Here is a 13,448-nt window from a genome sequence, read left to right as displayed (position 1 = left end):
CTGTAAAAATGACCTAAGATTCTGATACAGTTTTTTTAGTTATCTGGTAGAAATACAGGAACTCTAACAATAAATCGAAAACGACGTCACAATTTACAGCCAATTTGTAAAAAATGTGATTAGGAAAATGAGGCGGTTGTGACGCTCGAATACCTAATGACCAGAGGGGCTACTACGAAACTCGCAAATCGAAGTTCGTATCGCACGAAACGAGCCTACCAATTCCTAAAAGGGTCGGCAACGCACCTGTGACTCCCCTCGTGTTGCGGGTGTCCATGGGCGACGGTGATCGCTCTCCATCAGGTGACCCGTCTGCTCGTTTGCCCCCTCGTTTTATAAAAAAAAACCGTCCCTTTCACTCGCGTATAAAGGTGCGACCAAACCGCTGCTTAAAAAACGGTGACGGTACGGAAACGCAGTGACGCACCGTATGCGCACCGTTTTTATCGCATGCTCTCCACACCGCTGCTTAAAATACGGAATCGCAGTGACGTGACGTAAACGTCAGGACTTTACCGAACAAAAGTCTTGTCGTTTACGACCCGTCACTGCGATTCCGCACCGTTTGCGTATTTTAAGCAGCGGTGTGGAAAGTATGCAAAAAAAATGGTGCGCAAACGGTGCGTCACTGCGTTTCCGTACCGCGTTTTTTAAGCAGCGGTTTGGTCGCACCTTTAAATGACATAAGCGTCAGCGGACGGCAACATACGAAGTTCGAGTTTTGCACTTCGTGGTATAGGACCTTAGATATGAGGTACAGAAATCCAATCGCTTTTATTTCCAAACGCGATGTCACCGTTGTGTTTCATATTTTTTTATAAGTTATACTTAGTAGTTGCCATATTGTTTTTTTTTTATTCGACTGGATGGCAAACGAGCAAGTGAGTCTCCTGATGGTAAGAGATCACCACCGCCCACAAACATCTGCAACACCGGGGGTATTGCAGACGCGTTGCCAACCTAGAGGCCTAAGATGGGATACCTCACGTGCCAGTAATTTCACCGGCTGTCTTACTCTCCACGCCGAAACACAACAGTGCAAGCACTGCTGCTTCACGGCAGGATTAGCGAGCAAGATGGTGGTAGCAATCCGGGCGGACCTTGCACAAGGTCCTACCACCTGCAAAATTGTAATGTAATCTAATTTGAAGTTATCTCTGCATAACTCAATTTTAATCGACTGCCCAAAGGTTATGTTTTTCAAGAGTATTTATATGTTGTTATGTATGTCCAGTTTTTGATTTCTTGGGAAATAACCTTATTGATCAACATATGGTTTACCTATTGGTTTATGTATGCTTTAATATAGATAGGTACATTTAAAGAAACTGCCTGAATTTAAAAATGTACGTTTGCCGAGTCTATGTTTTGGGGAAAGTGTACATTTTGCAAAAGTGAGTTTTTTACATAGCTAAGCCTTTCCTGCCAACTTCATATTTTCCTCAAAACCGCGAACAGAGTTTCTTCTTAAACTTTAAAAACAAGAAGCAATTAACGGTATCGTTTCAAAATGTCCGCCGCAAACAAAATGAATAAAGCATGTCCGGCATAATGTGCTGTTTAAAAATCAATTGCCACTAATTAACGCATACTTTCGAATTCTTAAATTTTAGCGGTCTTAAAGTATAATGAATTCGTTTTAATCACTGCTCTTTTCGAGCGTAATGTACAGTTGGAACAGTCGAAAAGTTTACAAGCTTTTAGCTTACGGCTGAGACTCCAACCCAGAACTCGATACTACGGATTTATCTGGAGAAATCTTTTCGTGTTCCATGTCTACGTCAGGAAAGCTCTATGCAAATATTCAGGTTGTAGGGTTCTGTGCCCAAAGGGAAGGGGGTGCCTTGTCTGGTTTTAGACTAGGACGGACCCATCTACGGCGAAGGCATACGGGAATCGAACCAGGTCGTGTTGAAAAAAAAAAACATTATTTCTATTTGGATATCGATAGTGTAGGTCATAGGCGATAAATGTTACTATAAAACTCTATAGTCACAAATGCATATAACATGTCTGTCCTGATTTATGTATACAGGATGGCTCATTTAGATCGGTCAGTATGGGAAAGTCTGAAACTATAAGACATACGAAGATCTGTTCTCAGGAACCATGTCATCGATTTTAATAACAAGAAAAACTGCATTCATACATAAAAAAAAACTTGTACTCAACTAGGGAATCGAACCCGGACGTTTTGAAAAATAAAACTTAGATCCATAATAACGATAACGATTGGATATCGATAGTGTAGGTCATAGGCGATAAATGTTACTATAAAACTCTATATCTAGAATGAATAAATTGCATTGTTTTCATATTCTTTAATAATGTATCTAAGTTTTATTTTTCAAAACGTCCGGGTTCGATTGGACTGTACTGGAACGGATGTTTTAAGAACGGTTGCTTTTGGAAACTGAAAGCATGTTACAAAGTGTAGAAAGTTAATTCTTTCACGGCTCTAACGAGCTGCAGACCCGAATATTTGATATTAATTTCGAAGTAAGCGTTCCTGAGTTAAGGGTCTACAATACCACCAAATCTTAATACTAAAATAATATCTCAGTAGGTACCTATCATATTTACAATATAATACAATACAAAGATTCTTTATTGTACACCAGAAATAGTAAGCGATACAGAAAACAGATACACAGATAAACATTTTTAATAGGCCCCCTTATCGCTTAAGAGCGATCTCTTCCAGGCAACCTTTTTTACACAAAGAAGAAATGACTAGTTAAGAGTAACTTAAGTTCTATCCCATAAAGGTTTATTTTTTCCTTATGAGAAGTGTATATCTACACTTTGTACACTTGCCAATGTTTGTAACTGTAGACATTTTTATTAACGGCGAACGAAAATTAAAAAAAACGATACCTTAAACTAGGGAATATTTGCATGCAGCCTCAGTCGCAACGCCAACAAATTTAAACGTCCAAGGATACGTAATTAAAGACACATTTACCGTTTTCCACATCAAATCAGACTTTATTAATGACAATTAAAACCTCATTATTGCATCCCGCGCGGCTGGCCGCTTATCTCTGACGCCATCTTGGTTTTTTTTTCTTTTTATTTCATTCTTGAATCATTGTCTTTATGGGATCCGATAACGCCCGACAGGTATTTTTTGCAAATAACAAGCCATCGAATTTAAATTTAAATGTCGTTTTCACTTTCACGTGTTATTGTATAATGTTGACATAAAAATATTCTGTTTTTTTAATATTGAACAGGATTTCGCCTCGTTGCGTAGCTCTTGCAAAGAATACTCCGTCCGCGCAGAATACGTTTATCGCTATCTCGCGGAAACTATGCAATTTTCCAGGATAAAAACTATCCTATGTCCTTCTCCGGGACTCAAACTATCTGTATACCGAATTTAATCTAAATCGGTTAAGCGGTTTAGACGTGATTTAGTAACAAACATCCAAACATCTTCACAAACTTTCACATTTATAATATTAGTAGGAAGTAGGACAGTAGGATATAAACAAGTGCCTAATATTTTAACTATGCTTTGCGATAACTTAAAGTATCGATCATTATTCATTTTGCTCTGATTCCAGTACTGTCAACTACAAAAGATAGATACGGCCAAAGTTACAAAAATATGTATTACACGACTTTATTAAATTAAAATTAAGGTTTCGTACGTAAGTTTATAACTATGACCGTATCTTTGTCTATGTAGTTGACACTACCAATTCTGCTTGAGCGGTGCTCAATGTGCTCATTTTCTAATATAAAATCAAAAAACAAACTTACTGGCAAGAATTCTGGTCCCTGGTCATCACGAATGATGCATACTTGTTGTTCGCAGGAGAAGGACCTCTCAGACCCTCGCGAGGCGGAGCTGGCGTGCCTCCTAGCCGACTGGGTGTCCCTGGCTCTGGACTCCACTCTCCAGGAGGACAGGGCCACCAACCAGGCGACCAGGGCGCGTGGACACATGCTCATCAGGTCAGTGTCATCGCTTTCAGGTAATTGAAACTTTTTTTCACGCACGGCAAAAATATAGAACCCCAGCTGGTTCTATTCCTGGGACAGTGTTTCCGGAGCCGCACAGCATTTTTTATAAAATAGCCTGTCAATCTCTCAAAGGGCCGGCAACGCACCTGTGACACCCCTCGTGTAGGCAGGTGTCCATGGGCGGCGATGATTGCTTCCCATCAGGTGGCCCGCATTCTCTTTTTACCCCCTCTTATATAAAAAAAGGACAGAGAGAGAGAGAGAGAGAGATTAGGAGAGATTTAGGAGATTAGATCATCGGATTGGAAAACGCCGAAACGTGACCAAGTGCAGGTGGTAGGACCTTGTGCAAGGTCCGCCCGGATTGCTACCACCATCTTGCTCGCTAATCCTGCCGTTGTTCGTATCCGTAATCCTGCAGTTGTCTGACTGTCTGTAGTGAAATCTTGCAAGTTAAATTCGACCAACTGCCAGTATTCGGATTTGCTTGAAATTTGGCATACTTATGTAAATTGCCTGGTAGTAGTAGTAGTAATTGGTAGTCTGGCCAGGATCGTCTCCGCAGGATGGAACTCCTCAACGGTTAATAGCATCGACTTCTGGTATGCAAATCTAGTTTGGGTGAAAAAGCAAGTAAAGTAAAAACAAAGTACACTCAGCCAAAGAAGCTTGTATTCAAAATGATTTTTTTATTAAAAACTTATTTAAGCTTATTATCCACATAAACAAACTATTCGTTCCTTGCAAGCCAAAAACTTCCCATCGATACTGTTTGCTTCAAAAGCTCGCATTTTAAAGGTCCTCAAGTGTACGTCACATCCAACTGTGTCAATATTTACCTCGGGAGTACGGAGGGCCCTGAGTGCTCTGTCACTGTATACTATAATGTTTAATGGAGTTGTTGCAAAAGACAGCTAGTGCTAGTCACAGACCTTATATCGATATAAGGTCTGTGGTTCTAGTTTAAGAAGTGGCAGTTCTGTAGATAAAGAACAGTGCGGCAATAAAAAATAACACCAGACTATACTACGAAGTGGAAAATTCGAACTTCGTATCTGAAGGGCTACTACGAAACTCGAAGTTCGTGTCGTGCGGTCCCTCTAACACTTATGCTATTTATACGTAATACTGGAGCGAGAGGACGGTATGATACGAACTTCGAGTTTCGAGATTCGTAGTAGTATTTATAGTATTTATAGTACTCATGTTTAGTGAGCCGTGGTGGCCTAGTGGTTTGACCTATCGCCTCTCAAGCAGAGGGTCGTGGGTTCGAACCCCGGCTCGCACCTCTGAGTTTTTCGAAATTCATGTGCGGAATTACATTTGAAATTTACCACGAGCTATGCGGTGAAGGAAAACATCGTGAGGAAACCTGCACAAAACCTGCGAAGCAATTCAATGGTGTGTGTGAAGTTCCCAATCCGCACTGGGCCCGCGTGGGAACTATGGCCCAAGCCCTCTTGTTCTGAGAGGAGGCCTGTGCCCAGCAGTGGGACGTATATAGGCTGGGATGATGATGATGATGATGTTTAGTGAGAGGGACGGCACGATACGAACTTCGGTTTTCGAATTTTAATTTTATTTTTACGTCTATGCAACAAATTTGTGTTAACACAGCTCATCCACCTCCACGGTGTAAGAACATACACAAATAGATGAACTCGTATTATCGCCAAACCCAACCTATCACCATCACCACACTATGCTGACTAGTTTCGAACTCCACATAGTTCATCATCAGAGCGACAACTGTTCATCATTTGTTCTCGGGTCTTGGACGTTTAAGTATGTTTATCCGTTGCCTAGTACCCATAATACAAGCTTTGCTTAGTTTGGGACTAGGTCAATTGGTGTCCATTGTTTATTTATCACGCTACCAGATGTTAGATGTGTTGCTAAGAATTCTTGGCAGACGAAGTAGCCGGCAAAGGCTAGTAAATAATGTAGTAAAATATCAGAAGCCCGAGCTCCTTAACAATATTATGACGCGATGCTTGCGTTATTCGGTTAGCGTAATGCAATTTGCGATGCACTTAGCAAGGGGGGTGGCAGGGTGGGGGTAGTTGGACAGTAAAATGTGTTGCGAACAGGTATTTTCAAAAGAGATAACATGCTTAGGGGTTCCGTACCTCAAAAGGAAAAAACGGGAGCCTTAGAGTATCACTTTGTTGTCCGTCTGTCCGTCTGTCTGTATAAAGACCATTTTTCTCAGGAACGCTTGGAGGATGCTGTAATTAAATATCAAATATTTAAGGTCTGCTACCCCGTGATGTAGTGAAATAACCTAACCAACAAAATGTTGGAAAACCCACGACTTTGTCACTTCAAAGTTCAATATCTCAAAAGCGGCTGAACTGATTTGATGTCTAAGAACCATCGCTAGAAAACCTGATGCATGCAAATCGGTCCACCCGTTTAAGAGTTACGGTGTCACAGACACACACATAGCGGTCAAACTTATACTCGTAACACCCCTCTTTTTGCGTCGGTTGTTAAAAATCAAGCAACGCAATCAAAATATAGTTATTAACAAGTTACTAGAAACTTAATATCTGGCATGGCACAAGCAATAAGAAAAGTCTAAAAATCTTAAAATTGTAATGTACCTACAGTCAGTATCAAAAGTAGCGGATCACCTTTTTACTTTGTTGTTTTAACACATTTCCCAAATTTGTATAGTTTTAAGTACGTTGCTGTAAAGCAGAGGTTCCCAAACTTATTTCGTCTAACGCCCGCTTTGGAAATCAGTTTATTTTCTAGCCTCATTTTTTTTCACCTTAAAAACCTCCATAACATTATTAGTCTCGCCTAATGAAGGCACAAAGGTGAAGATTTTTTCTGGGCCCCTTACCGCCCCCCTCTAGGCCTGCAGCGCCCACAAGGGGCGACGCATGCAGCTACTTTTTTTATGTATGTATGTCTGTAACAATCTAAAATGACCCCACACTGTCGAAGATTTTGCTTGAAAGTATTTTTTAAAATAAGAGGGAGTAAACGAGCATGCGTGTCACCTGATAAAGAAGCAATCACCATTTTTTTTTATTCGACTTGTTGGCAAACGAGCAAGTGGGTCTCCTGATGGTAAGAGATCACCACCGCCCATAGACACCTGCAACACCAGGGGTATTGCAGATGCGTTGCCGACCTGGAGGCTTAAGATGGGATACCTCAAGTGCCAGTAACTTCACCGGCTGTCTTACTCTCCACGCCGAAACACAACAGTGCAAGCACTGCTGCTTCACGGCAGGATATCCGGGCGGACCTTGCACAAGGTCGTACCACCTGCATAATCTATTACCATTGCAATGGAAAACTAATATTTTTGAAATCAACAGGAGCCAACAAACTAAAAAAAGTTCGACCGAATTGATAACCTCTTTTATTTGAAGTCGATTAAAAAGTCAATGAAAGCACCAGCTTTTGATGTCAATTTAATTATCGTCCGCGTAAGTCCCTCGCTAACAGGTGTCGCCACTGAGCACAAAAAGCTCACATCACACCCCGTCAAAGGGCACGCTCATGATTAATTAGAATTTTAGTAAACAAAAACATACCTTCTGTAGTGTAATGAGTGGTGACAAGTGGGACAGGGGCTTTGTTGTTCATTAATGAAGTAATAAATATTATGGGACAATATATGTTCACAACAATATAAATAAATAAACATGCGATACGGTACGATACGAATATTTTAAGTGTAGCTGATGAGATTGATCAATATCTGTCCAGCCGTTTTAGCGTGAAGGAGTAACAATCGCACGCACACACACACATACACACACGCACACACAACGCACGCATTCACACAAACACACACACACACACACACACACACACATGTTATGAAATACCTAACGGTGACCCCATGGGGAGGAAGAAGGCAGAGGATACGAGGTGGTTTTTTAGGCGGTATAGGTCGCTACCAGCCCGAGTTCGACATACGGGGCTGAAAACAACACATGCACGCACGCACGCACGCACACGCACGCACACGCATGCATACACATCATATCAGACATAGGCCTCCCCATAGACCTCCAGTTGCCTCAGTTGGAAGCGGCTTGCATCCACCGTGAACCCGCGGCTTTGACCAGGTCGTCCGTCTGCATCCATACGTTGACATGCTTCTCGGTTTTTTGGGGCACTGGACTAGCAAAAAAAAAACTGCACCGGCTCAAAAATATCTACCTGGCTAATTTTCTATCAATGAAACATAAAAATATTACGAATGACAGAAGTATTATAGTATTTTGATACTTCAATTATTTTCATTCGAGTTTAAATAAAAAAAAACAACAACCATTAATCCCTCAGTATATTCTTAGTATAAAATTCCGCCAATCGCTTCACCCGCGCGTTTCTACTCAATTGTCCTATCACAACATGCACTCAATGCAGCTCGCACATGCGCGTGCGACACTATTGTGCCCATATGGGACGTGATCAGCCCCTTTCGGGGGTGAGTGGTTAGAGCAGAGTGGGAAATCGTTTGATGTGGGCGAGGCCTCTTAGAGGCGAGCGTACGTTCGTGATAGTAAAAGGCTAAATGTGAACAGCCGGGCTTACCTAACCTAAGTACTATTTTATTAAGTTATTCAATCTCTAAAAACAAACATAATAAAACATAATTAAACTATAGATAGAAAATTTGGCCTAAATCGCCGTCAATGGGTAAGGTGCCCAGAAGGCTGGCCGTATTTCCTCGTTGTATAAGCGATACTTATACGCTGTGCGAAATAGTGGCCAGCCCTCTGGTCGCCCGAGGCCTCTATTAGGCGCGTCGACAAATCTTTAGACAGCCGACGCGCACTTGGCCCCCAAGGCCCCAAGGTTTCAACACCAAATGCCGCAAACATGTAGCTGGTTCCCAGGGCGCATATTTGCGGCGTTTGAGGCTTTCAGCCGAAGATGCGCGCAGCGCAGCGGTGACGCTGGTGCTTGGAACATGGGACGGTGCTAGGGTATCAACGCAAGTGGCATCCCAAACTAGCGGCCGACCCATGCTCCAAGGCACCAGCGACATTCCGTCAGGCCTCTTGCCGTCGTCCCTGGCCAGCCCGCTGGGCTCGAGGACTGCCGGAACTCTCGCACTGACAAGGGCCCGACGGATGATGTCGTTAATACTGGCGTGGCGGGAGATCCTAAGTACCTACTAATTTAACACGCATTTGCTATTCCCAGTAGGTATATCCATCAATCTCCTTTTCATAGGTACTTGTCAATTATCACCTCCTGTGGTATCTTATGGACATGATCGATTTTATAGAAATTAAAAAACTCTTAGGTAAATTATCTGTTTCATATCGTGATATAGTACTCTTTCAGAGAAATATACTTTTAGGTTAATTAACGAGTCATCTAAAAAAATCAAATAAAAAAAAGAAAAAAAAAAGTTTTTTTGCTTTATTTTTTATTACTCGTAATAGTAGTAAATATTACGTCCAATCTCCTCGTTTAGTCTTTGCCAGAGTGAATTGGGGCCATGTGACATCGGTAGTGGGTAGATTACAAGTGATTATCGATTTAATCGCATAGCGTTAGTTTGATTAAAATGTGCTCCTGATCCGTAACGAAACTAAATTAGATAGATTTATTACTATTGCTATTGAAGGGTTGGTTGGTTATTCGGTTCTAGCGAGCGTTATGTTATGAATAAAATTATGAGACGCAAAGAAAGTATCCTAGTATGATGACAGTCTAATATTGTATTTGACAGATACTGTTGTCGATTAAAGTTTTTTTTTTGCTTTTTGTAATTAAAAACAGAGGTGGTAGAATATTGCTGACCCTTAAAGCTGCTTGTAGACCGTTTTTTTTTGCCGGACTTGCCGTGTTGTATGGCTAAGTCGCCTGACAAGTGTTCGGTGCATGTACACAAATTCATTGTAAGCCATACAACACCGCAAGTCCGGCAAAAAAAAAGGTCAGTTGTCCGGTAAAAACAACGGACGTCTACAAGCGGCCTAAAAAGGATTCTATTATTTGTCGGGTTGCCACGAACACCCTGTAGATATAATAGGCATTGCGCTTTATCAACAATCAGGAAAGTGTTTAACTAACCCTTTTTTACTTTCATTACAATAAAAGCACCTCAGAAACATCTTACAACTTCCCGATCGCAATCAAAGCCACTTCGCTCTGCCGAGGGCCATCGAACCACTTGAAATCGAATTAAGCACTAGCTACCATCGTCTAGGGCACTCGATAACGCTATTATACACTCTGGAATATGCTGTGAGGTCTGTAGGCATTTGGAGGGTTAACGTCTAATTGCTGGAAGCAAAGGATGCTCTGTGTCGCTTGAAATTGCATTATAGGAGCCACAGACGCTTCGAAAAATCCTGATGGTTAGGCTGCACCGTCCGACCGGTATCGTTTATCGTATCTTTTGTGTGGGAACACTACATTTTTGTACAATTTTTTTAAATTGTACCGTCGAACAAAACAAAATATGTAGCAGTGGTTCCTTCATAACTTTTAAGGAAACTAGTGCGAAAACAACGCTATAGTTCTATTAAATATATGGGCGAAGGGACTGCATTGCTGATCTTACGGAATCATATTCTAAATCTATGGCCGTACCTCTTCAAACTGAATTAAGCACTAGCTACCATCGTCTAGAGGGTACTCGATACTTCTATTATACACTCTGGAAAAAGCTGTGAGGTCTGTAGGCATTTTAAGGGTTGGAGGACCTAATTGTAGGAAGCCAATTAAATTATCTCTAATTTATGTTCAATCAATCAAATCACATGCACACACGACACACATGCATGGTTAAAAACGTAATTTTTATGCCATTTTGCCCTGTAGTGTATATTATTATGTGGTGTGTGCAACAAAAAGTATTTACCTAGGCTAAATTGCCTTGCTCGTGGGAATTTCTAGAATTCCGGTATTATTTCTTCATATTAAATATATTGACCCGGATAACTCACGTCTTAAATCGAGTTTAGCTCGACATGTTTTTAATATGAGTGAGTCTCACGGTAGTTTCATGTTCAAATTAACTCATCCCAGCCTATATACGTACGTCCCACTGCTGGGCACAGGCCTCCTCTCAGAATGAGAGGGCTTGGGCCGTAGTTACCACGCGGGCCGGGTGCGGATTGGGAACTTCACACGCACTATTGAATTGCTTCGCAGGTTTGTGCAGGTTTCCTCACGATGTTTTCCTTCACCGTAAAGCTCGTGATAAATTTCAAATGTAATTCCGCACATGAATTCAAATCAAATCAAAAATGCTCAAATTATTTCTTCATTATTATATTAAGTTGCATCGAACTCCAGAAGTAGGAAGATATGCGATTTTGGTTTTATTTAAATAGTTATGTAAGTAACTTTTGGAGGAATCTGCAGATGGACCATTGTCGATAATAAATCATGTGCAGGTAAAGATAGAAAAAAAATGCATTTCTAAATACCAAGTCGATTTCTCATACAGTTTCTCATTCCTATAGTTACCTATATACACCAGATCAAAAATTAAATCCTAATCGCGTCCCCAAACAAATTGACCTGCATTTGCTTAAAGCATCACTTAGTAATTAGACAGCATGTCGCCCGCCGGCTCCGCCCACCGATTCTCTAAATTAAAAAGTTGAGTTCTTAATTCTGAAATGAAAAGGACCCTGTGGCTTTAGTACGCCCTTTTGTAGGGCGGCTGTGGCGGCGATTTTATGAACGCAAGCGGATTTTAAAGAACCGCCGCTTGGTTGTTAGTGTGCAGTGTTGTTGAGCGGTAGCGGAGTGGACATTCCTCATTATGTGGTTCTCGAAAACTTTGGTTGCTTGTTAACACAAATCGCTTATGGTTGGGTGTTTAGGCTTTTAAATTTCAGAGAACTGAATGCACCATATCGTCACTACTTTAAAAAAAACTCGTATCTCAAAGTAGATATTTATTTTTAGTGGACCTTATGAACATGACGTCAAGGTTCAATTTTGTTCACATATTGATTTTAGATACGAGATTTTTTCAAAGTAGTGACGATATATATTTTTTAACATCTGCGCTAAGCTAACAGAATTCCTAATCTTTGCCCAACTGCATAATAAAGTACAAGCAAATATATTCTCAGGATCGTTTCGTAACCTAACTTGAAAATCCATTTCCAGATTAGGTTTGGGTGTTAGGTAAGGGTAGGGTGTAGGGTACCCTAAGGGTAGGGTGTCAAAATTTTCCGCTCTCACTAGCAACCCACGCATCTCAGTTGTAATTTCACGGGGACATTTTTAATTCATTAAAATGCCAGGGGTTCGATGATTATTTCATATTCAGAGTCAATATTTATTTTTTATTACCACCGTTCGCACGCATCTGGACATTTCATGTTTTTTTTTGTTTTTCCATTTTGTTTTATTTTAAAGTAAACTATTAGGTATACGTTTGTTAAATTTGTTGGTAGGTACGCTGCTTCAAAATAAGGGTCAATAAGTGATACTTACGGTCTATGTGATCCCTTTTTGCTATTGTGTATTTTTTTAATATCGCCAGCTAAAAGTTTTTTTGATGACCCGATGGGGTATGATGTCACCATTTTTTTTAATGTCAACATTTTTTTTTGGATGTTAACCAACCTTTGAACTAAACGTCTTCTCATTCACACTTAGGTTGACCGGTAGAGACCCCTAAAAGTGATAAGCCCGCCTTTTTATACATGTATCTTAAAAGTTTATTTTTGCATTGTAAAGGGGTTAAGAAAAGAGTCTTCTTAATTTGTATATGTCTTTGTGAGTTTTTTTAATGGCCGGCAATGGGCTAGCGATTCGTTTGGGGTTGCTGATCCTCATGAATGGCGGTGATCATTTGCAATCAGACCTGCTTGCTAAATATAAATGTCATGGAGACAGATAAATTTGAGTACTCGATAAAATAAATTTGCGAATATAAATAAAAAAAAAACAATTGAACAGCATTAAGCTTATTGAATTAAAACGGCACTAAAAACAGAGGCATGCGTCAGAATAAATTTCCAGTCTCAGCCATTCCTAAATATTATTTTATTCAATACGTCTAAAAGGGTCACCCCTGCAGGGGTGGCGCTCGCATTCAATTTGTGTTTTGTCAATGATGCGCGCTCTATTTAATGGCAGGTGACGTTTATCGCTTGTCTCACCCCTGGCTCGGCCCTGTTGGTTCCTTTAGGGTTGGACACGTGATAAATGTGTTCAGTGTTGTGTTACGGGATGTACCGTGTTTGTTTTGAATATATCATTGTCGTACCGATGTGTTATTTAGGTTAGTGTATTAAAATGTAATTTAGATTTTTTTGATGGTGTGTGTGGGTTGTTTTTGTTGGGCGAATTGTAGGGTACCTGAATGTACCTAGTTGGAAATAGGTGCAAGTTTAACACAGTCTTAAATTGTAAACGGTATAAATAAAAAATAAAAACCTTATTATAATGTTATATATATAATAATATTTCTTTTTACAAGTCCATCCCTCTTATCATGAAATTGTAAGAAATACTTA

At 40.5% G+C, this 13,448-nt stretch overlaps 1 protein-coding gene across 3 annotated transcripts in view; it reads left to right on the top strand.

Moving 5' to 3' along the window:
- LOC141440196 (uncharacterized) overlaps positions 1-13,448 on the top strand; it is an 89,710-nt gene that overhangs the window by 34,212 nt on the left and 42,050 nt on the right. For all 3 annotated transcript variants that reach the window (XM_074104660.1, XM_074104659.1, XM_074104658.1), the window contains exon 15: positions 3,824-3,963. In XM_074104660.1, the coding sequence (XP_073960761.1) occupies positions 3,824-3,963 (140 nt within the window). The remainder of the gene's footprint in view (positions 1-3,823; positions 3,964-13,448) is intronic.

This window comes from Choristoneura fumiferana, chromosome 22 (genome assembly GCF_025370935.1).
Source record: "Choristoneura fumiferana chromosome 22, NRCan_CFum_1, whole genome shotgun sequence".
In the NCBI taxonomy this organism is placed as follows: Eukaryota; Metazoa; Arthropoda; class Insecta; order Lepidoptera; family Tortricidae; genus Choristoneura; species Choristoneura fumiferana.
This window is presented reverse-complemented; position numbering and strand designations above follow the sequence as displayed.